This window comes from Schistocerca piceifrons, chromosome 2 (assembly GCF_021461385.2).
Source record: "Schistocerca piceifrons isolate TAMUIC-IGC-003096 chromosome 2, iqSchPice1.1, whole genome shotgun sequence".
Taxonomy (NCBI): Eukaryota; Metazoa; Arthropoda; class Insecta; order Orthoptera; family Acrididae; genus Schistocerca; species Schistocerca piceifrons.
This window is the reverse complement of record NC_060139.1, coordinates 621,859,003-621,884,386: the sequence shown is the minus strand read 5'-3', so window position 1 is coordinate 621,884,386 and position 25,384 is coordinate 621,859,003. Positions and strand designations below refer to the sequence as shown.

General features: G+C 39.8%; 1 protein-coding gene across 1 annotated transcript in view; it reads right to left on the bottom strand.

Annotated features, from left to right (window-relative positions):
* Positions 1-25,384, bottom strand: part of LOC124775040 (cullin-3) — a 259,802-nt gene that overhangs the window by 74,283 nt on the left and 160,135 nt on the right. Inside the window, exons 7-8 of the mRNA XM_047249818.1 lie at positions 24,411-24,587; positions 22,426-22,596 (exon numbers count right to left, since the gene is read on the bottom strand). Coding sequence (XP_047105774.1) covers positions 22,426-22,596; positions 24,411-24,587 — 348 coding nt within the window. The remainder of the gene's footprint in view (positions 1-22,425; positions 22,597-24,410; positions 24,588-25,384) is intronic.

The window sequence follows — 25,384 nt, the reverse complement described above, 5'->3', positions numbered from 1 at the left end:
TCGTTTGACTAGAGTGGCCAGCATGTTATCCAGACATAAACCCTATCGAACATGCCTGGGATAGATTGAAAAGCACTGTTTATGGACGGTGTGACCAACCAACCACTGTGAGGGATCTATGCCGAATAGCCGTTAACGAGTGGGACACTCTGGACTAACAGTGCCTTGATGAACTTGCGGATAGTATGCCACAATGAATACATGCATGCATCAATGCAAGATGATGTGCTATTGGGTATTAGAGGTACCAGTGTGTACAGCAATCTGGACCACCACCTCTGAAGGTCTCACTGTACAGTGGTACAACATGCAATGTGTGGTTTTCATGAGTAATAAAAAGGACGGAAATGATATTTATGTTGATCTCTATGCCAGTTTCCTGTACAGGTTCCAGTACTCTCGCAACCGAGGTGATGTAAAACTTTTTTTATGTCTGTATATGAGTGGAATGAAATACAGGCTCTGTTATGTGATAGGGGACAATTTGAATAAGTACTGACAAGGATTTCCTGCAAGATTTAGTAACTCAATCGAGTTATTTCTATTGCCGCATTTATTACACCGCTTTTCAGACGTGAAAATAATCAGTGTGTGTGTGTGTGTGTGTGTGTGTGTGTGTGTGTGTATGTGAGAGAGAGAGAGAGAGATAGTGAGAGAGAGAGAGAGAGAGAGAGAGAGAGAGAGAGAGAGAGAGAGAGAGAGAATCCCCTTACCAGGATTCCACGAGGAATTGAAAATGCTATTTTTAAAATTCCTTTTAAAAGAAAATTTGAGCCCTTGAAAGAGGTTAATACAGTGATACGATAGATTAAGTACCAGTTTAAGACGATTCTGGTGAACTGGATGTAACTGATGAAGTAAAATGGTCTCAACTCTACATTTAATTTATATGTTTACTTTTCTCCAACCATCTATTATATATCAGCTGTTTTTTTTCTGGTAAATCTGAGCTCTTCCATAAGATTATGAGTACTGCAGTGTGTGTTGGTACTGGCATATTTTCTTTTAACAGAATCCTCCAACGGTTATCCACTTTAGAGATTGGTGCAATTGATCTCCCTGGTGGTACACTCCATCCCTACATTACAGAAGGAAATTCTCAGTCATGCCATTCAAAGATTTAACTCAACACACTTGTCAGCAATAGCTGGAGCTGTGATGTGTGACCCTCAAAATGAAAATACAGCAGGAGGCAATGTGAACATGTACACTGCAAAGGCTGCAATTATAAAAGGCCTTGTTATCTTGGCTTGGATTCCAAATTACTATACTATCCGTGGATTGCCACTGATAAATAAATGTTCTGCTTTGTTTGGGCAAATTTACTGCAAAACAGGCCAGAACCAACATGGTTACTCAATGTGAGAAGTGTACACCCAGTCGTAACCTGCACCATCATAGCAATTGCGTTAACATACATGTTGAACTTATGACTGATTCACTTGTACCTCATTTGATGAACATAAAATTGACTTTTTGTCAAAAATAAAAAGCAGTTGCTAAATGAGTCACTGATTGTATAATGATTCAATGCTTTAGACTTCCCACTCCAAGATCTGTTGCCATGTGGCACCCAATGTGTGTTATCAATGACATACGAGATCTAAAGATATGACAGGACTTTTCTAATTCATTACAACTACTTCTAAAAACAAAGATGAGACTTACCAAACAAAAGTGCTGGCAGGTCGATAGACACACAATCAAACACAAACATACACACAAAATTTAAGCTTTTGCAACAAACGGTTGCTTCATCAGGAAAGAAGGAAGGAGAGGGAAAGACGAAAGGATGTGGGTTTTAAGGGATAGGGTAAGGAGTCATTCCAATCCCGGGAGCGGAAACACTTACCTTAGGGGGGAAAAAGGACAGGTATACACTCGCGCGCACACACACACATATCCATCCGCACAAACCCAGACACAAGCAGACATTTGTAAAGGCAAAGATTTTGGGCCCAAACTCTTTGCCTTTACAAATGTCTGCTTGTGTCTGTGTATGTGCAGATGGATATGTGTGTGTAATCGCGCGCGAGTGTATACCTGTCCTTTTCCCCCCCTAAGGCAAGTCTTTCCGCTCACGGGATTGGAATGACTCCTTACCCTCTCTCTTAAAACCCACATCCTTTCGTCTTTCCCTCTCCTTCCCTCTTTCCTGATGAAGCAACCGTTTGTTGTGAAAGCTTGAATTTTGTGTGTATGTTTGTGTTTGTTTGTGTGTCTATCGACCTGCCAGCGCTTTTGTTTGGTAAGTCTCATCATCTTTGTTTTTAGATATATTTTTCCCACGTGGAATGTTTCCCTCTATTATATTCATATCATTACAACTACTGCTATACATGAAAATATTATGGGAGTTAATTTCACATTTAACATCCTGATCAAACATTAGTTCCTTTCTGCTGCTCAAATTCCTTCGTGCTGATTGTTAAGGGTTATCTTTATACGAAAGATCTTTTTGGTTTCATCATTTCTAAACTTAGAAGGCTGATACAGCTCTACTCAGTAACTGTGTCACCTTCTTGAAACTCTGTCACAAAAACAGAAGCATTTCACCTTCAGTTAGTTCTTTAAATTATGATGAAAATGAAATGTCACGTGGCTAGGGCCTCCCGTCGGGTAGACCGTTCGCCTTGTGCAGGTCTTTTGAGTTGACACCACTTCGGCAACCTGTGCGTCGATGGGGATGAAATGATGATGATTAGGACAACACAACACCCAGTCCCTGAGCGGAGAAAATCTCCGACCCAGCCTGGAATTGAACCCGGGCCCTGAGGATTGACAGTCTGTCACGCTGACCACTCAGCTACCGGTGGCGGACTAAATTATGATAAGGTGCATCTATATTGCTGATCATGTGGTCATGTTTCTAATGTTACAAATATCAGCAAAAATCTTAAACACTTGCCCATTATATTTTTCATGTAGACAGAAGTCTAGTGGGAACTATATTATATAATCTTTTTGTTGTGCCTATCGCGACTCAGCATCTCCGCTATACGGTGAGTAGCAACTTTCATTCTCTGGTATTGTTACTCCTACATTTTTTCATTATATCCCAAACAAGTAACAAATAATACGAATATTTTAGTGCCAAATCCACTCTTCTCCAGGGCAGGAGGGTTTCATGGAAACTGCTTTCTGGAAAGAGATTTATATTTCCGTCAACAATTGGCCCTTATTTTTGTGAACAGCCATGAGTCAGTGTTTCAGTTTCCTAAGAATCCAGCAACAATAAAAATGGTTCTCCCCTATTTGAAATGACACCATGGTGCAAATAATTTATTAACAAAGGTGAGTGTCAAAATTAAGGCAACCAACTATCACAAATGAATTATTAAGGTGATATGCAAACCAATAGCAAAATCAACTTAAGACACTAAAAACCAACTGTCAAAACCAGAGATGAAAGCCCCATACTTCAAAGATATACACTAACTGTTTATTGTGCCAGTATTCAGAGTTTGAGCACTTAGCACCATGTGCCTTTCGTTGTTTTCACTATTGAAGATTGGTGAAAGAACGTATATTTCCAATAGGTTATGTACTTATGCAAGCATACATCACAGAATGTTCTGAACTGCCAAGAGACAAAATAAGGAAGGAGACTAAATAAGGAAAGGTTCTGAACAATGAAAAGATTCATTTCATTTAATAGAACTTATTTTCAAGAAGCAAAATAGGTGGAACTATGTTAGTCACCTTTCTTGTACATTTTTTAGTCAGAGAGAGGTATCAGTGGACCTTGTGAAGGCAAACAGTGTAACACAAAAGTAAAGCAATCAGTTACTTGAAGGTTTATTCGTACACCCACCTAACCCATATTTGTTCATTACTGTTGTTATATATATTCTGTTTCTATGTAGGGGAGAGTTTGGTGGTGATGGCAGTAGTGGTGGTGGTGGTGGTGGTGGTAATTATTTCACACAGGAATCTTCTGTTAAGATCCACTGCACAGATTCTGGGAAAGATGTACAAAGGCCTCAATTAAATATCACATGCACTGGCTGTAGAATTTTCTCTGACTTTTAAGATTCCAAATTATATGGTCACTAATAAAATATGTCCATGACTCAGATTACATTTATACAAATTTCTTAGTGCTTATATGCTTCAGCAGATTGGAATGTAAGGGAATATCTGAAAAAGGAGTATTGCGTAATCATGTGTCAATTTAAAGTTGGCTGTTTCACTCAGTTTTTGTCTTAATCTCTTCATAATATTGGATTTTGTTTGCAGATACTCTCCTCCCTTAATCGCTATCACCCACATACTGGATGTAATTAATTTCTAATGCTTACAAAAACATTGTTTAAATGCATTGCGGTTGGTATTATATTAAGTAACATTTCCACCTAACTTTATCTTAATAAATTTGGACTGATGAGAGGCTGTTGCCTGGGCAACATGCACTCTATTGAGTATCCTTACAACCAGTTTCAGATTACTGAATGTGACTTTTTAGTATTATGTATAGTGCAAGTGTCAAAATGATTTGTTAACAACATACTGTGCGCAAAACATTAGGGGAAATAAGATCAAGGTTTTGAGGAATAGTAAATCTTGTTTATGTGCCCATCAACCACTCAACACCTCTACTATACAGTGAGTTGTTGCCTTTACTACCTCCATAATTTGTATTCCAAACAGGACTTTCCATATTATGGAAAGACCTCTATTAACAATTTTCTGCCCCCTTTTGTTCTATGTCACAGAAGACTTAATTAACTACCTATTAGGTCACCTGCTAATACAAACTCTTATTCTAGGAAGAAAGTAGTAATTACAAAAAGGAAAAGAAAGCAGAAACATATTCATGTGCACATTCAACATGTACTTGCAAGAAAATGTACTGAACATTATTGTTTAAAATCTTGAAAAAGAATATACGGGTGTAAGCAAAATTTTAGAGAGTCAACTGAAACAGTTGCACTTAAGGCATTGCACAGGATGTAAGGTTGACAGTTGCAGTAGAGGACAGTGTGTGCAACAGAACAGAATCAAAGCAGTGCCAGAGTGTAGACTATGCTGATTACTTATGACGTAGTACTACCAGAAGCACCAGAAACTGAGCATATCCTGACTAAATTGAGACTGGATGCAAGCAAAGCACACACAGATTCTATGGTAGGAGAATTGTTATACTCTATCGCAACAGTAAGCCTCCTCCCTTTTAGCTTTGTGTGAGCAACAATGGAGCTTGAAACAAGCCACAGAAACGGGGAAGGACAGGCTAAAAAGTAGAACCACAGATTAAGCTAAAACAGTCAGCAGTCAAGAAAATGGAGAAAAGAAGCAAATAAATGGAAGATAAAAATGAAAGGAGAGGGGGAGGGGTGGAGAGGTTATAACTACAAGTAAAGACCATGGTTAGATTCAAAGTACAGTTACCATATAAGTAACTGAAAGCCTCCAAACTCTAGGAAAGCCACTGTTAAGGGACCATGAAAAACTTGTCATAAAAATAGCAGCATTCTGATTGCTATGTCAAGTGTCTCTCAAAGGTGAAATTCTTATTGGACAGCAGAAAATTTGATTTTATTATGAAGTGGACTATGTTGGTGAAGTGACCACAAAAAGCAAGTAGCTGAGAGATTAAGCTACTCATTCAGTTGAGTAACTGACTAGTCAACTGCTCTCACTATCGCTTATAACCCACTGGTTTGTCAAATCTCACCTCCTGCTAGTATACTGCTGGCCCTTAAAATTTTAACATCTTTACAGGTACCAAATAACAAAATTTTATTTATTGTGCATATATTGTGTAATAGGCAGGTTACATGATGAACTTTGTAGGTGATCTGGGGTACACCAAACAGCAACTGTCCTGTCAAAGGAACCATCCTGGCATTTGCCTGAAGCGATTCAGGGAAATCGCGCAAAACCTAATCAGGATGCCAGGACGTGAGCTTGAACCATCGTCCTCCTGAGTGCAGTGTGCTAACCACTGTGCCAAATAACGAATTCATTTTTTTCTCCACTAATATGAAGCCATCTACAGTTGTGATGTTTCCTTTTGTTACTATATTTTTGACACTCTGCTGACCATTGAGAAATATATTTCATTTGTGGTAGGATATGTAATTAAACAGAAAGTTTCTACAAACACTTCATCAGGATTTTTAGTTGGTGTGTTTCTGTATTGACTTCAACTCTCAGATCTCTCCACACCAATCTGCTGGCAACATCACAAACAACCAACACTGGAACGACTGCACTCTCCAGCACTCCATACGTGTCTACCTGCCGCAGAGTGAGCATCGAGAGGGTTTGTGGTTGTCGGAAATGCATTATGTAAAATAACAAGCAGGACTATAAAGTACATGTAGCAGCAGTTGTTTATCTTCTTGTTGCGCTGGCTTATAAAACTTCATTATCTTGAAGTAAAGTAAACCATTTCTTAAGAGGCTACACAGTGGTGACCCCGGTGAAAATATCATGGATCATTTACGACAGTTACATGGATCATTTACAACAGTTACAACAGCAACAAGAAGAAATGAAACAATTGCAGCAACAATAAACAGCACTAGGAACAACTGATTTGACAGCAGCAGCAGCAGCAGCAGCAGCAGCGGAAACTGCACTCTACTACCGCGCGATCAGCAGCAGAAGCACTTTGATGAGATGCCCACATTGCAAAAGCAACACAAGACGTTTTGAACACATTTGAAAGAAAGTAGATCACCTATGGTGCAACTACAAGAGCTGTTGCAGTTGTGCAGCAAAGAAGCAAGTGTCTGTGCACCCCAGCATCATCTACTGGCAGCTGAAAAGTCCTACCCATGCCCCAAGCATGGCCCAGCCTGTAACTGCCTGCAGCTGCGAGGTCAACGAGTCCTACCACCAACCCCCTGGGACAGTCCGAGCAGCGCAACTGAACCATACGCCATTTAAAGCACCAGCCCTCTGGATGGACCGTCCATCTCTTTGGTTCCTTTGGTTCACATACAGCAAAAGCCATTTCATCGCCACTGGGTTAACGCACGACTTCACCAAAGTATGCACACATGGTGGCACTACTACACAAGCAATCCACCAGCAAGGTTAGGAACATAATCACAAAGCAACCTGCCCTGGGAATTAAAAGTTACCAAAATCCAAGCTAATTCTGTGGCTTTCCCTCTTTAGCATGCAAAACTTAGGGCAACCGTTGCACAGAATGTAAATTAGCAAGAGGAAGCTGTCCTAGTTCCTGCAACACCTCCACTTTTTGGCCGTATCATACATCCCGGACTTGCTTCTATGAACCATATGGACATCTCGCTTGCTGGAGATGCATCACACCCTCCTCTCAGTGGCTGTGAGGTGAACTTGAGCAAGTTAGCAAAGTTTGCAAACACAGTAACACAATAACAGCCCATCGTTCCTCACGCACTTATCACAACACCTGCCAGAGAGAGACTGGATGGCACCATCTCCCACCTTGATGAATTGACATGGCACATTACAGCCCGCAGCATATATAAATGAAGAGACCACAACAGCATAACACAGATGATGCAACATGTGCATAATTGCCCTTGCTGGAATGGAACACATGATATGTGTGTGTGTGTGTGTGTGTGTGTGTGTGTGTGTGTGTGTGTGTGTGTGTCCCAAAGATCTGCTGTGGCAACCACGACCATGCACAAATTACTACTTAGCAGCTGCAAATGTTTTCATCCATAGCTACATAAGGACTCCTAACTTTCAATCTGTACATCAGTTTAGAAAGACCAGTTGCATGGTGATTTACAGCTGCAGACAGGATCCATATTATAATGGGCTGGATTTACCTTTTTTCTACAACCTCACACTGAATGTAAGGAGAGCTTCCATTTTGGACTGGGTCATTTCACGTAACATTGTGCGCCAGCCCACACAGTGCAGCGAGACATTGGTATACTTCCTAACTGTGCTAATGACATTGGCACGCCTGCTAAATGAGTTCCCGTAGCTCCCACAGCCTGCCAGGGTGCCATCATCACCTCACCACTTAACACTGCATCACGTCACAACAATGCCCAGTCCTCAGTTTTTCATTATCTAGGTGACTGGCCCCTGACAAACTGCACACTGCAAAAGCAGAATTTGCTGCAATAATCCAAGCAAGCATGGTACACCATCAGAAAGCAACTGGGCCTCTCTTCTGCATCCGATACCAAAGAAACCAGGTTGCTGGCACTCCTGTGGAGATTATAGAAGGTTTGATGCCCAGAAAATTGACAACCAGCACCCTGTGCTCCATGCATGAGAGTTTGCTTGCTAACTGGTGGGGCTTTCTCAATGTGGACTTAGCAAAGGCCTGCAGCCAATACCTGTGGCAATGGAAAACTTCCATAAAACTGCAAAAACTGACTAACCCATTGGACTCTTTGAATTCCAACACCTGTTGTATGGCCTCCAGAATGCAGAACAGGCTTTTCAATGCACTATCGAAGAAGTACTGCATATATTAGACTTCTGCTTTGCGTACGTCTATGCATTTTGGTGTTATCATCAGCGTCAGAGCAACATGAAAGACACTTATGTGAAGTTTTCCAAAGTTTTGATGATTACGGAATCATAAATCCACTTAGATGAGTCATTGGTGCCAATGAAGTGTCATTCCTTGGATTTCTGTTTCTGCAACCTGTATACAGCCACTAACTTAGCGCATCACTGTGTTTACAACATTCCCGCCCCGAGAACAGTGAGTGAAAACCATCACTACCTGAGGAAGATTAACTTACTGTGGTTTCTTACCCCAAACTGCTGAAGCTCAAGCATCACTCCACACCATACTCACTGGTCCCAAAGTACATGGTTTCATGCCTTTCACTTATACTGATGAACTGCATGCAGCATTTGAAGCATGGCCGACAAGCCCCAAGCAAGCAACCACCCCTTGCACATCTGGTCACAGAGGCCCCACTAACAATTTTTTCAGACACCTCATCCCGCATTGTCGGTATCATGCCACAACAGAATGTCAACTGGCAATGACAGACTTTGGGTTTGTTCTACAAGAAGATCACAAAGAAGGAGCACTTCTGGCAACTATTTTACATAATACTGTTAGCAAACTCTGAAGCAGTTTGATACTTTCGCAATTTACAACACACATTTGGCTTGTAAGTGGTTTGAAAAACTTTACTGCTGGCACCTTGTTCAGAGTGGAAAGCACTTCCATACCTGTGAATTTCACCAAGCTGACAACAGCACAAAATGGCAATGAGGAGTTAAAGAACCTGCTAAAAGCAATCGGCTCTGAATTTGCATTGTACGCCACTGCCAAGCATTGAGAAGCTGATATACCGTGAGAAGGCTGCAGGCCAACAGCGACCATATGTACCTGCTCTTCTACGACTACACATCTCTATGGCTCAGTATAGAAAGGACTGGTGTACATAGACTCAGACCTATACTGCCTGCCAGAAGTATAAAGTAATATGGCACCTACGAGCCCCACTTGGAAATTTTGTCACCACAGAAGCATGATTCTCACACATCCACCTGAATTTGTTGGGCCTAGTACTAGTAGCACATAATTACCAACACTGCCTCATGGTGACTGATCTGTACGTGAGGTGGCTCATAGCATTTCCACACAAACTGTCAAGAACATGGTGCATGCCTTCACCCGTGATTGGATTTCACATTCTAGCTGTCCCCTACAAGTGACTTCTGACCAGGGTCGACAGTAGGAGGCAGATATCTAGCCCAATTGTACAGGATACACCTCAGGACTTTACTGTATCACACAGCAGCAACTAACATTGTGGAGACCGCTAATGTGCCACACAACAGATTTGTGATTGATGCCTTCTCATTAGTGCTGTTGAGATTGTGTAGTGCAATAAAAGAACACCTGCTGGCCTCACCAGGGGAGCTGATGTACGGCAAACCAGCAGGTGTACCAGAAGAGTTTTTCCAACAACGCTCTGGACCTCTGTGCTCTACTCAAGATTTTCTCACAGAACACCAGAGGCAAATGGAGGCCAAGTGATCAAGTGGAACTATTTGGCATGGAAAACAGGTTACCTTCAGTTTCAAAGACCTGACAACAATGGAGCATGTTTTTCCTCTGATGTAACCTATTTCAGAGAGCACTGGGAAAAGGCCCGGATGCAGTTAAGGGACAAAATGATAAGACACTCATTCCCCAAAATAAAGGGATGGACACAGTAGTGTTCTTCAACAGGAGCAAGCCAGCCTACCTACATGCAGAAGATGCCACCGAAATGCAGGACACCACCGGACACAAAGCGCCCACCCACCATGCAGCAGCCATCAACACTCCAACATTATTATCCATGGCAGTGATGACAGCCTGGAAAGCAACCAACCAATACCCAACAAGGTGCAGCAGCCACCTCGCTACACCGGCTGATCCACAATCATTCGGTCACAACAGAAGTGCATTACAGAAGGAAAGTGGGGCTGAACAACAGGAAAACCTGGGCCCTTGACAGGGCACCATCTTTGTAAGCCTCCTTAACCAAGGCAAATGTGTCTGTGGCAGTTTTGCACAGGTGGAAGCAAAATTAAATCACTAGTCGTGCTCCAGTGAATCCTCTTTTTTTTTTCCTGCCATGACAAAAAACTTTGGCACCACGAGTGATCCTCCCAATGTCATAATTCAGACATGCCTGCCACCTGCTTATCTTTGATCCCACCACCACAATCCCCCTTTTACCAGGAAGCACACTGCTGGTGACTGTGGTGCTGCTCAGTGGCCAGTCTCATTACCTTATGGACAATGCCCGCAATATTGAAAAACGGTATTTCATGGACAATGCAGCTCACAGGGTGTAGTTTATTCATAACAAGTTCCCCACTCCTATTTCCAGTTGCACATCAAGGCTGAAATTTTACCCATTTGTGATCATTTTGTACAGATCTCTCTTCTACAGTTGCCACAGTTGAGTAAGAACAATTGTAGTAAGCACTCCATAATGCTGCAATTGAACTCTAACCAACCAAAACATTAATGAAATTATTAAATCTTGCACAGAAGATACCACTTAGCACAATGTAGTCAACCATTGGTACCAACTTTATTTATAGTTGGGTTTCAAAGCAAAGCATTACATTTGTATTTAACAGCAACCCACCACTACACTATCAAGACAACATTTAGTAAGTACATTCATGGCCATAACGTATAAAATAATTGAAAGGAAGGAATAGAAGGGTTTACCTTCCTATGACAATGAGGTAATTAGGGACAAAGTACAAGCTCGGCTTAAACAAGAATTGAGTAGGGTATCGCCTGCATCCTTTTTAAACAAACTATCCTGCAATGTGCCTTACTTTAGGTAATCTTGGAGAAACTTATCATGAGGAGTCTAACATGCTGTGAACACCATTCCTTGTGACTGTAAGTCTAATCTTCCAATCACTGTATCATCTATCTCAGAGAGAAGTAAACATTATTTAGTGATAATGTGGACTCTAAAATATGTCCTTATAACACTGTGACAAGTACCAAGCAAAAGTGAACAAGAAAACCAGTCATGGCCTGTGGATGGTACCAGATGATATCCCTCGAACAGAAAACTAACATCTGTGTAGTGCACTTGCAAGGCAATAAAGGATGAGCACCAACTTCTCACACTGTGTACCACACACTCCATCCAAAACAACATGTAACAAAGCTTCAAATTTTCCATTATCTTTCGGTTGTGCATGTGGGATAAAATTATTTCTTCTTCTGATATTTCAGCCACCTTCGAGGTGAGTCAGTTACTAAATTAAAACCGCTTGACACAAATATAATGTGAAGAAGAAATATTTTTCCCCCCCACAAGCATGTTCGAAAGATGGAATATTCTACTCACCAAGATGACTTCAATATACATATTCCTCAAATTGCTTTACACTAGGCCAATGATCAATAATAGCGGTGTTCAAGCTACAATCCTTAAAACTTAGATCATACCATGTGTGGTATAGTCAATGCCCACACTGTGGCGCCTGCAGCTGCGTGGCCGCAGTCTTTACGTCATACAGCCAACGGCTGGCATGCCCCGCTTATGTGCAGCTCTGCACAGCTGTACAGCGCAGGCTCGGGCCTCACACACTGAGTGCCTCCGCACTGTCATGGCAACCTTGGCCAGCGTCCTCTCGAGAGAGAGTTACATGAGGCCGCGCCACCAATCGTAACAGGACAGGACAAGCGGACTCTGTTACGGCGGGCATATTCCTCCGCCATTCGCCCTATATAGCCACATACGCCGCCATGCCTGGCAGTCTCATGTTGGGCTACCTACTTGCTATGTCAACGTCGCACCCAGGAACGACGCTACACTGTTTACCATACCGGACTTGGACTCTGCAGCCCAGTCGCTGCTCTTGATCAAGCACCAAGTTGTGTTAGTATTGTGGAACTGTTGGCCATAAACAGAATTTGGAACTCAAGCCAATCGTTATTTGTTGTTTCTCCGATTACAGATACAACACCATGCACATTCTGTTGAAAACTGGACAGTGAGCTGGCCACTATATACATCTTGTATCCTGATGTTGCAGGTACTATCCATCCGGTTAAGTTCTGTGTAGACAAGCATTAGATGAGACCCTGGTATTCATCGTCTACAGTTCCTCACTACTGGCAAGGTCTGCTCGGAAAACAACCATCTTCATCTCCTCCAGGCTTCCAAGCACCTGCATATCACTTGCTCTGGTCCCGTCTTCTCCTTTTCTTCCAAATTCTTTCTTTCCTTGCTTTTAGCCACTTGTCCCTTTGCCTCCTGTCCTCCATTTTATGTATCTTCCAAGGCATCCTTATACCATCTATTCTCTTTACATCACCACACCATTTTAATTTTTTCCTCAATCTATTCCTCATGTGTTCTCTCCCTAACAATTTCATTGCTCATATTTTCCAATTTTGTTTGTTATGCCTAGCAGACTTCTCAAAAACGTCATTTGACATGCTCACACTCTAATATTTTCACTTCCCTTCATCAATCAGGTTTATATACAATTTTTGTCATCCTTATAAGTAGTGCTAACCTGCTCGTAACATTTCACACTAAGAAGTCCCTCCCTAAACCCTAGCCACCCTCTGTCACTGCTTCTGCAGCAACGTGTAGCCCACCTACAAATATGTCAAGGGTGTGGCTGAGGCCTTTGCAATTCAAAATTACCCTCCCCACCTTGTCCAGAAACAGATCTCTAATGCCTTGTCTCCTCATCACCTATCATACCCACTGACCACCCACGAAAGAGCTATCCCTTGTGACTTAGTACCTCTGGTACTGCAGCAAATTAATCAAATTCTCGTCCTGGGTTTAAACTCTCTCTTTTTGTGCTCTCAAATGAAAAATATTCTCCCAACACCATCCACAGTGGTATTCTGCCACTCACCCAAACTATTAAGTATTCTTGTCTGGGTATACATTCAACTCCTGCTCTTAACCTCTTACACCATTGCTCCTATACCTGTAAAAAACGTAGATGCAAAACCTGACACATACACTACCCACCCACTCAAATCCTGTCACAGGCATTTCCTATGCCCATAATAAAATGCAGGGCCACCTAAAGCAACAGACGTATGGTCTACCAACTTAGTTGCACTCACTGTGTGACATTCTATGTAGAATGATAACTAACAAGCAGTCTGTCTGCATGAATGGCCACCACCATACTGTAGCCAAGAGATGGCTGCACCATCCAGCAATTGAGGATGACATGTGCCAAGATGTGCTTGACTTCAAAAACTGATTCACAGTCCACACTATCTGAATTACTGACACTAACACCAGCTTTTCTGGGCTGTATAGGTGGGAACTCTCCCTGCAATATATCCTTCATTCCCGTAACATCCTGGCGTCAACTTCTGAGTCCCTACAACCTTCCCTGTTCCCACTTCATACTCACAGATGCCTTCTGTCTCCCAGCACTCCTGCAGAGCCCTTTTCTGCTTCTCTCCTCCCCCTTCTCCGCCCCCAACCAGTACAGCCTCCCAATGCTGTACATAGCAGCCCACCATCCTGTCCTTGACACAGTCCTGTGCGTTCCCAGCACTACAGCCATTCCCGACCCACTAACCTGTCCAAGAGTGTTGTTCACAGAAGTTGGGAATTAGTTCCTAGATACAATAGTGGCCATGAGTGTGTGAGGTGTGTGCACATACAAGTGCATTAATTCAAAGGACTTTGGACAATAGTTTAATAACACCCAGCAGTGTACTTCAAAATATCCCTTTCTACAGCTCAATACTTCCTCTAGGTGGCAAGTAGTGATCTATCCTAATTCATATTGTTGCTAGACCATGATGACAGCTTAGACAAAGACATTCACTTGCCATTTTATTGTCATATCATTCCCTTTCTACAATACTGGATAGTCTGCAACATGTCTAAGGTGCCCACCAGGTGAATGGATACAAGATCAATCTCCAGGCTAAGTTATGGCTAACAGGACAATCTATCACCATTCTGGCTCCGTCCGCAATGGGAAAGTGGGCACAACATAATATTAGTCACATTGTTGCTTTTGTGCGAGGATATTAATTTGCCAGGTCCCCGAGTATACAGAGCAACCTCTTGAATCTGATAATACTTGGTATGACAGGACTGTTTGATTTAGGGATTGCCACAAGATCTCTGCTAGAGCATGTACAACACTGGTTGGATATCTTTGGCCAATTAAAGCCAACTAAAGTTTTTGTATGTTTCAGCATGTGTCAGAATTTCCCCCCCGTTCTTAAATTTTTTTCCATAAAATGGTGTAGGTGCGACATTTGGTTTTTAACCCTCCTATTAACAATTGCCTGTGTCTATTCTGCTGACGTTCTGCCCCTACCTAGTTTCACCTATACATGATCACACAGTAGTCTGCCTCCTGTGCACCCACGTGAACGAGGTAATATTTTACAAAAATTTTCCATTTGTTTGCAGAAGCACAGATAAAATAACACACTGGCTTCAAGAGCATAAGCCACTAACCCACAGACGCTCCACTATCTTTTGGGTCAGTGCTTCTCAAACAACAGGTAATACAGTTATCAATACAAGCTGAAATAAATGTTAAAGGTGCCACTTTCTTTTAAAGAGTGTTTAGATTAAATGTATTATAGTATAAAATATAATAAGTTGAGAAGAAATTGAGATATTTATTGACCGTATTTTTCTACAAGTATGGTAACTCAAAATGCTTTTTTAAACACCTAATACATCTCAATGACTCTGTCCTTCAACAATCCAAACCACACATTCACTTTCAGAGAGTCACACTTGCACACTTATCACGATGTGGGGAGGGGTGGAGGGTTCAGTTCCCCATATGTGGCAACTGACAAGCTAGACTGCGGCTTCCTGTACTTGCGCCATAGAGTTCAGAACTTTATTGTCCTCCCTAAATGGATCAGGCGTGCAGTACACATCAGAAGCCACTATCCATGTAGCTGACTGTGTGTGGGGTGCACACAAGGGTTCTTTAGATTACATGACTCTCCAGCTAGTTCAGACAACAATAGCTGTAAGAAACCCAGAAGAATAAGGGCAAGATCCAAAAGAAAAATCCTAATAGTTAATTGCTGAAGCATTCCCTACAAAATGACAAGAGTTTGAAGCACTCCTGAAAAGCAGTGAAGCTCACAGAGAGAACGCTGGCTGAAACCTGAAATTGATAGCAGTGATATTTTTTAGGAAAATTTAATTGCATATTGAAAGGAAAGATTAGTGGAAATAGAGTTGGTATATTTGTCACAGTAGACCTGAAACTCAAATCCATCTAGTTAAAACTGAAACTGCATGTGAGATTGCCTGGGCAACACTCAGTATCAAAGGTGGGCATAAAATGATAATTGGATCCTTCTATCGATCACCAGACTCGCATCCTGATGTAACCAAAAAATTTAGAGAAAACCTCAGTTCGCTCCTCCACAAGTTCCCCAATCATACTGTAATCACTGGTGGAGACTTTAATGATCCAACAGTCAACTGGAAAAATTGAAGTTTAGTTAGTGGTGGACGTGACAAGACATCCTGTGAAACATTACTAAATGCCTTCCCAAAAAATACCTACAACAGGTAGTTTGGGACACCACTCATGATGGAAATATATTAGATCTACTAGCAACAACGAGACCTGACCTCTTTCAGTAGGTCATTCAGTGAATTAGATAAAAAAAAGTAGCGCTGTTTCTCAATGAGAAACTTTACGCTCGCAGCCCAGGACAGGAGCACATAGAGGAACTAAGTTTAAAAGAATAGTTAACCAGGCAGCACTGAACATATGTACACAGCAGAACAGTTCATAATGGGAGGGAACCATCATGGTACACAGGCACTGTAAAGAAACTGCTAAAGAAACACATACTACTGAATTGTAGGTGTAAAAGCTTAGTACTGTGGATGCACACATTCTCAATGAAATGCATCTGGAAGTCAAGAGAGCAATGCGTGAAGCCTTAAATTACTACTGTAGCAGAATAGAGTCAAATAATCTTTCACAAAACACGAAAAAATTCTGGTTATATGTAACAGCTGTTAGTGGCAGGAACTGAAACAGAGGGTACAAAGCAAATGCTGAAATGCGTAACTTCACTTTCAAACGTCCCTTTAGATAAGAAAACCCAGAAGAATTACCTCAACTTAATTCTTGTATCACTGGAGAGTGGAATAGGTGGTAGTGTCAATGGTGTTGAGAAACAGCTGAAGTTAAAACTGAACAGAGCTCCAGGGCCCGATGAAATGCATGTCAGATTCTACACTTAAATTGTAGCTGGGTTAGTCCCTCTTCTAACTATAAGATTACAGGTAGATTTCTACCATAGATCCATCACACAAAAAAATCATGGAAGAACGACAGGTCAACCATTTTTACAAGAAAGTAGCAGAAGTGATCCACATAACTACCATCCAATATCCGTGATACTGATATATTTTTTTAAGAACATATTCTGAGCTCAAACGTAATGCGGTATCTCTAACACAATGAGCTACTCCTCGCTAACTAACATGGATTTGAAAGACATCGGTCATGCACAACCCAACTCACTTTTCCATGACATACTGAAATCTTTGGATTAAGGCAGTCAGATAAATGCAGTATTTCTTTATTTCCAAAAAGCATTTGTCTCAGTATCACATCTGCACTTACTGTCAAGAGAAATTTGTGACTGGACTGAGGATTTTTTGGTAGGGAGACAGAGTGTTATTTTGGATGGAGAGTATTCATCAGATATAGAAGTAACTTTGAGTGTGACCCAGGGAACCATGTTGGGAACCTTGCTGTTCCCATTTTATATTAATGACCTCGCACACAACATTAATAGTAACCTCAGACTTCTTGCAGATGACACAGTTATCTATAGTGGAGTACTATTGGAAAGAAGCTGTGTAAATATTCAGTCAGATATTGATAAGACTTCTAAGTGGTGAAGAGCTTGGAAGCTTGCTATAAATGTTCAGAAATGTAAAACTGTGCACTTCGCAAAATGGAAAAAACATAGTACCCTATGACAATAGTAGCAATAAGTCACAGCTGGAATTGACTAACATCTACAATACCTCAGATATGAAATGGAATCATAACATAGGCTCAGTCATGGGTAAAGCAGGTGCCAGACTTCCGTTTATTGGTAGAATACTGGGAAAACATAATCAGTCGACAAAAGAGAGTGCTTAAAAATCACTCATGCGATACATTCTGAAATATAGTTTAAGCATGTGGGATCCGTAACAAATAGGAGTAACTGAGGATATTGAACATATACAGAGAAGGGCTGCATGAATGGTCACAGGTTTGTCCGAGTCGTGGGAGAGTATCACAGAGATGCCAAAGAAACTCAACTGGCAGACTCTAAGACAGATGGAAACTATCCCAAGAAAGCCTACTTACAAAGTTTCAAGAACCGGCTTTAAATGATGATTCTAGGGATACACTACAACCTTCTGCTTATTGCTTACAAAAGGTTTGTGAAGACAAGATTAGATTGATTACAGAACACACACAGACATTTAAACAATCATTTTTCCTGCACTACATATGTGAATGAAACAGGAAGAAATCCAAATAATTGGTACATTTATCTGACTGCCTTGATCCAAAGCTTTCAGTATGTCGAAGAAAAGTGAGTTGGGTTGTGCATGATTGATGTCTTCGAAATCCATGTTGGTTAGTGTGGAGTAGTTCATTGTGTTAGAGATACCTCATTATGTTTGAGCTCAGAATATGTTCTAAGATTCTACAAAAAAATTAGTATCAGGGATACTGGATGGTAGTTATGTGGATCACTTCTATTACTTTCTTGTAAAAATGGTTGACCTGTCATTCTTCCATGATTTTTTGTTTGGTGAATCTATGGTAGAAATCTACCTGTAATCTTATAGTTAGAAGAGGGACTAACCCAGCTACAATTTCAGTGTAGAATCTGACATGGGATGTACCCACTGCCATGCACTTCACAGTGGTTTACATTCCATACAAGTAGATGTATATTGTGCATGTTTACCATAATGGAAGTGTGGAATGCAGTCTCATCCTAGAAACAAGTGAAAACGAGGAATACCTTGTTTTCATCCATTTTTGCCACACTGTCTCAGTGAAGCCTTCATCTTGGCCTGTCCTCAGGCTTGATTTTAAGCTGCAATTTGTTCGCCCACAGGCACAATATTGTGTACTGTGGAAAAAACTGCCTACTTGCTTTTCGGGCTGACTTATGAGGGCTCTGCTGGAAGGACGTACAGATTAATTCAAAAGTAGCCTCCAGTTCTGCGTGCTTGGCATGTTGGCACCACACTGAAAGCAAACTCTCAGTTTACCAAAGCATTTGACCCATTTCTTCACGGCTATGTTAAGTGGGAACATCATCAGTTGGTTGCCGTCAGTATTTGTGCCTAATACAAAAATGCTCCAGCGTAACGGACTTTAGCATCATAAGAAAACACATACAAAACTCTTTCTGCTGTCTAGTCTACATGGCACATTTTGCACAGAGCATAACTTAATCATAGCTAACACCTGGTTTAAGAATCATGAAAGAAGGTTGTATATGTGGAAGAGGCCTGGAGACACTGAAAGGTTTAAGATGCATTATATAATTGTAAGACAGAGATTTAGGAATCAGGTTTTAAATTTTAAGACATTTCCAGGGGCAGATGTGGACTCTGACCACAATTTATTGGTTATGAATTGTAGACTAAAGCTGAAGAAACCGCAAAAAGGTAGGTATTTAAGGAGATGGGACCTGGATAGGCTGAAAGAACCCGAGGTTGTTGGGTGTTTCAGAGAGAGCATTAGGGAATGACTGACACGAGCAGGGGAAAGAGATACAGTAGAAGGAGAATGGGTAGCTTTGAGGAATGAAATAGTGAAGGCAGCAGAGGATCAAGTAGGTAAAAAGATGAGGGCTAGTAGAAACCCATGGGTAACAGAAGAGATATTGAATTTAAATGATGAAAGGAGAAAATATAAAAATGCAGTAAATGAAGTAGGTGAAAATGAGTATCAATGTCTCAAAAATGAGATCGACAGAACGTGCAAAAAGGTTCAGCAGGGATGGCTGGACGACAACTGTAAGGATATATACGCATATATCACTACGGGTAAGTTAGATAATGCCTACTGGAAAATTAAAGAGACCTTTGGAGAAAAGAGAAACACCTGTATGAATATCAAGAGCTCAGATGGAAAACCAGTCCTAAGCAAAGAAAGGAAGGCAGAAGGAGTATATAGAAGGTTTATACAATGGCAATGTACTTGAGGACAATATTATGGAAGTGGCAGAGGACGTAGATGAGTTGGCAGGTATGATGCAGCATGAGGAATTTGACAGAGCACTGAAAGACTTGGGTCAAAACCCTGGGAGTAGATAACATTCCATTAGAACTATGGATAGCCTTGGGAGAGCCAGCCAGACAAAACTCTACCATCTGGTGAGCAAGATGTATGAGACAGGTGAAATACCCTCAGACTTCAAGAAGAATATAATAATTTCAATCCCAAAGAAAGCAGGTGCTGACAGGTGTGAAAATTACCAACCTATCAGTTTAATAATCCACAGCTGCAAAATACTGACATGAATTCTTTACCAACGAATGGAGCAAATGGTAGAAGACGACCTCGGGGAAGATCACTTTGGATTTCGTAGCAAGTAAGAACACCTTACGACTTATCTTAGAAGACAGGTAAAGGAAAGACAAACCTACATTTATAGCATCTGTAGACTTAGAGAAAGCTTTTGACAATGTTGACTAGAATGCTCTCTTTCAAATTCTGAAAGTGGCAGGGGTAAAATACAAGGAGCGAAAGGCTATTTACAATTTGTACAGAAAGCAGATGGCAGTTATAAGATTTGAGGCCACGAAAGACAGGCAGTGGTTGAAAAGGGAGTGAGACAGGGTTGTAGCCTACTCCCAATGTTATTCAATCTGTATATTGAGCAAGCAGTAAAGGAAACAAAAGAAAAATTCGGAGTAGGTATTAAAATCCATGGAGAAGAAATAAAAACTTTGAGGTTCGCCGATGACATTGTAATTCTGTCAGAGACAGCAAAGGACTTGGAAGATCAGTTGAACGGAATGGATGGTGTCTTGAAGGGAGGATATAAGATGAACATCAACAAAAGCAAAACGAGGATAATGGAATGTAGTCGAACTAAGTCGGGTGATGCTGAGGGAATTAGATTAGGAAATGAGACACTTAAAGTAGTAAAGGAGTTTTGCTATTTAGGGAGCAAAATAACTGATGATGGTCGAAGTAGAGAGCAAATAAAATGTACACTGGCCATGGCAAGGAAATAGTTTCTGAAGAAGAGAAATTTGTTAACATCCAGGATAGATTTAAGCATCAGGAAGTCTTTTGTGGAAGTATTTGCATGGAGTGTAGCGATGTATGGAAGTGAAACATGGGCGATAACTAGTTTAGACAAGAAGAGAATAAAAGGTTTCGAAATGTGGTGCTCCAGAAGAATGCTGAAGATTAGGTGGGTGGATCACGTAACTAACGAGGAGGTACTGAATAGAATTGGGCAGAAGAGGAATTCGTGGCTCAACTCGACTAGAAGAAGCGATCAGTTCGTAGGACATGTTCTGCATAATGTACAAGGCTACTGATGCAAGTTTTCATGAACAAATGAGATACGCATAAGTGCATGTGGTACTAACTACCACAAGAAAACACACAAAACCTTTCGATTTACCATACATGTAGAAGCAAACCACCAATATATATCTTAATTGTGTATCAAGTAATATACTTTATATTATTATATGTTTACCTCACGCACACCCTCTACTACTGATATTACCCTAAATTTGTCCATCTTTAAAGCAATGAACCCACTGTCTTCTGCATCCTCATATCATTGACTGTTGTTGATTATTCTACATTTACAGCACTTTCCCACCCAAAGGGTAGGAGTGTGCCCTGAAACTTATCTGCTGATCTGCCCTATTTTAACAAGATCATTGGCAAAATGAAGCTAACTCCTTACAACAGAAGTCTCCAGCCACATTAGCTGACGATTTTAATTCAAAAATTACATCACTGCTGGAACAGAAGCAGGATTTCTGGATTACTAGACAGAGAAGCAATCACAAGACCACAGTGGAATCCTTCGTATTGGGAGTTATTGTAACAAACTGTCAAAAACTTTATTGCCATCATGGAATCTGTTCATCATATTTTATATCTGTAGTGTTACACTGTTCTTGAGACTAATAAACTTATTATAGTAATGCATTAAGATAAAAATTTCTCCAGTTCATAAAATTCGAACAGCTGATGTATTTTGTACGGCATCCTCAAGTTGAATGCTTGTTCTGTTGATATGTCTAGCCGCTGGCATTCAATATTTTCATCACCTGCGACGAACATAGTGGATTTCCAGCCATATATATATATATATATATATATTACTGGAAAACTACTCGCATCAATTTTCTGAATTTATTTAATATACTACTGCCAGAAAGAGCAAAACTCCATTCTACGCAATGAAAGACTGAGCCTTGAGGACTAACTCTCACTTAACCTTTGTGCTAATTTTTAACACCACTACATCAGTTAATGAGTGAAGTGTTAAACCTCTGGTACTGTGTTGGAAGAGAAGAACTGTTTCAAGCCGACACCCCCCCCCCCCCTCCCCACACTAAGCCCATGGTAAAGGAATCAACAGAAAACTACGGACAGCTTTCATGAGGAGGATGTATTTTTCAAGAAAATCTAGAATCTTACCATTGGTGCACATTGGAAATGCTGAGAAGCTTAGTGATGTAACAACGAATATGTGGAGTAAAGGAAGCTCTACACAATTTATTGTAATGTTTGTCACAGGACAGAAAATCTGAAAAATAAGTTATGGTAGGAAAAGAAATGCTATATTACAATTATTTTAACAAACAAAAATGCACAGCAGCTCTGCATCGAATTAACAAAGCAGACAAATTTTAACAGCATTCCAATTACAAGAAGACAAGAATCACAGAATGAAGAATACAGTACCTTTAACTTTGAGATCATGTTTTTCTCACTATCATCACTAACTGATTTATTAAGCAATAATCTTTTGGCTAAATGTTGCTTATAATATCTTTCAAACACATCTTTCTCTTGTAAAAACCTAAAAAGGACCATAGTCTTGTCAAGTACCATCTCAATTTCCTGTTCAGTCATCTGTAAAATAAACAAAACATAAGCTTCAATGGTACATATATGAGAGAAAATTTTTACAACATTTAATTATCATGTATATTACTTTGTAAGATGCAGGAAGTCTAATCTCTATTGCAGAACTACCACTAGCAAAAGCTTTAAAGACTTCATTCTACTTCAATTGTTAAAGTCAATCAGGTAAAAAAAAAATGTGAACATGCTCGCAATTTTGTGGTTTGGATATTATTAAAGGGAAACTAGTAATACCAATTTACAACATATTGTTTAGCAAATATTCATAAAAAGCATCCACAAATAAAATGAAAGGTAATTACTGGCCTCCCACAGTCTCAGTAAATTCAGTAGCTATTCTGTAGTTGGTCTCTAAAATAACTCCTATCTGACGGCTTCCAGTGGCAACACAAATTTGATTTTAAGTATCTCATCTAGTCACTGACCTAATTTAAAAATTTAAAATGCTGTCACAAATTACTTGTTTGATGTTAAAGGTTTACCACAATAAGTGGAGTATTATAGTTATAAACTGTGTATATGTCTTAAGGCAGCATAACTCATGGCATGCAAATTACACTGACTAAATTCGTCCAATATTAGAGAATGAAAGCAGTTAGTGACTTTCAACAAACTTCACAAATAATTTTAAACTTTGAAAAAAGTTTTTCTCACTGACACCTGCAGGTTTCATGTTTCACTGTTCATGTCAAAGAACTTCAACATCAGGTATAGTATTTTTATTTATGATTTCCTTACTAACTATATTCACAACACAGTTTGCAAACATTATCTACATATACCACTGGAAGTACCCGCAAAATTATATGATTGTACGACACATTTCAGTTCAGGAGATATGACTTCATCAACACAGATGGGTGAAGAACTAGCTTTTCTTAAAATTAAGCATAAATTTCAGACATTAATATTTCTACTTCTTCATTAGTCTGTGAATGAATAATCCAAAACTAATAAAGCAAACATGCTAAGGGTATTCCATCTACAAACAGAGTCAAATACTTCATACATTAAGTTACTTTATAACGTATCACGTGTTTGAAGTTGTCTTATACATGGGAGTTTGGTTATTACTGGTAATGTAACACGTAAAGCCACAATTTTGAATGTCATCATGCAAGAGAGAATCTCACTTCCAGGGTTGTCTTAGGTCATACGTTTTTGGCCATCTATTTTGCTCTCAACTTGGACCATTTCTTTTCCATTTTACTGATTTCAACCCATCACAACAAAGTGAAATTCAATAATATAATTTCAACATGTGGTTAGCTATATTTACAATTACGCGTATTCTTAATGTGATGAAAATGTATAATGCTACTTTAGTCAGTGGTCATATTGATTTGCACAGTGTAGCCTCAAAGAAAATTTCAAACTAGATTTAATACATACAAATAACACAATTAATTCACAAATATATTGTAGTCTGGAAGCAAACACAGAGTGAAGTTCATGTTTTTTAATGAACTGATGTAAAAATAATATAATTTATATGATATATTCCTTCTGTAGTTTATTTAGTGATATTACTCATGGACACCACAGTGTTTGCTCCAGAGATACAAACTATGTTATCTAATGGAAGATCAGCAACTGAACTATCTTGACTTGTTGAATATCATTCAAGAATCAACACTCTGCCTTCTACAATTCTGAAAGATAAATACCACATTGACTCTACATAACAAGCAAAATGACTGGTGAATTTTCCACAAGAAATTCTGTCAACAACAGCTGTTTAATATTTGACACTGAAATATTTTAATGTTTAAGATACATAGGTGCCAATACATGATACTCACCCCTTTTACTCCCTTCTTTAGTTTGTCATCAATAAATAATGATAAATATTCTGGTGACTTTGGATTCAAATTGAGAAAATGTTCGAAGTCTGACGCAATCATCTGCTTAAATATTTTATAATTATTAAATGAATTGTGAAGGAAATGATCAAACCTGTCCTTCAGGTCAAGTAAGTTCTGTAACAAAAAAAAAGAAACATTCAGTAACAAATATTTCAGTGGGAAGAAAAGAAAATTCTGACTGAAAATCAAAACAAAAGTGAGATTACAAATAATTTAACACAAACTGAAATATGCATTAAAATCACTTTTGATTTAATTTAACTATGAATTATAATGAGTATTTCAAATACTCAGAAATAAAAAGCTGTGATGTGCTGGATACAATATTGGAAATATATATTGTTTCTAGAAGGGTTGCTCTGACGGTTTTGATAAAATAAAGTAACAGGTTCGTTGTTAAAAGTATGGATTTTAATAATCTCAAACCACTTGTGTTCAAGTTGTATGCAACAGCAGAGCTAACAAACTAATACACACAGTACCCACAAACGGTTACTTGATGTATCAGAAATACTTCAGAGGTGCTTTGTAGACTCCTTTTTTCCCCCCACATCCCCACTTCTTTTCACTTCTACTGATATGTATATACAGGGAAGTTCTTTTTTCTAGTAAGCTGATGAACGATGTTTCATGACTGGCTGCAATATGACCCATCAATTTCAACTTTCTGGACTGAAAAAATGTTTAACACAATGTCTTCCTGGGTTAAGCAGTGCAGTTTCAACTGAATGCATTCTTGATAGATTGCCTGTCATGCTAGATCTTGAGCACTAATTTCTAACAGGACAAGGACTACACTGACAGACACAGTGAGCGTCTACACGAACATTCTTAAAACACAATAAATCTTCAGTTTTAGTAGTTAGTCAGGTTTCACTTATGTAAGAATCACTTATACGTTTGAATTCATG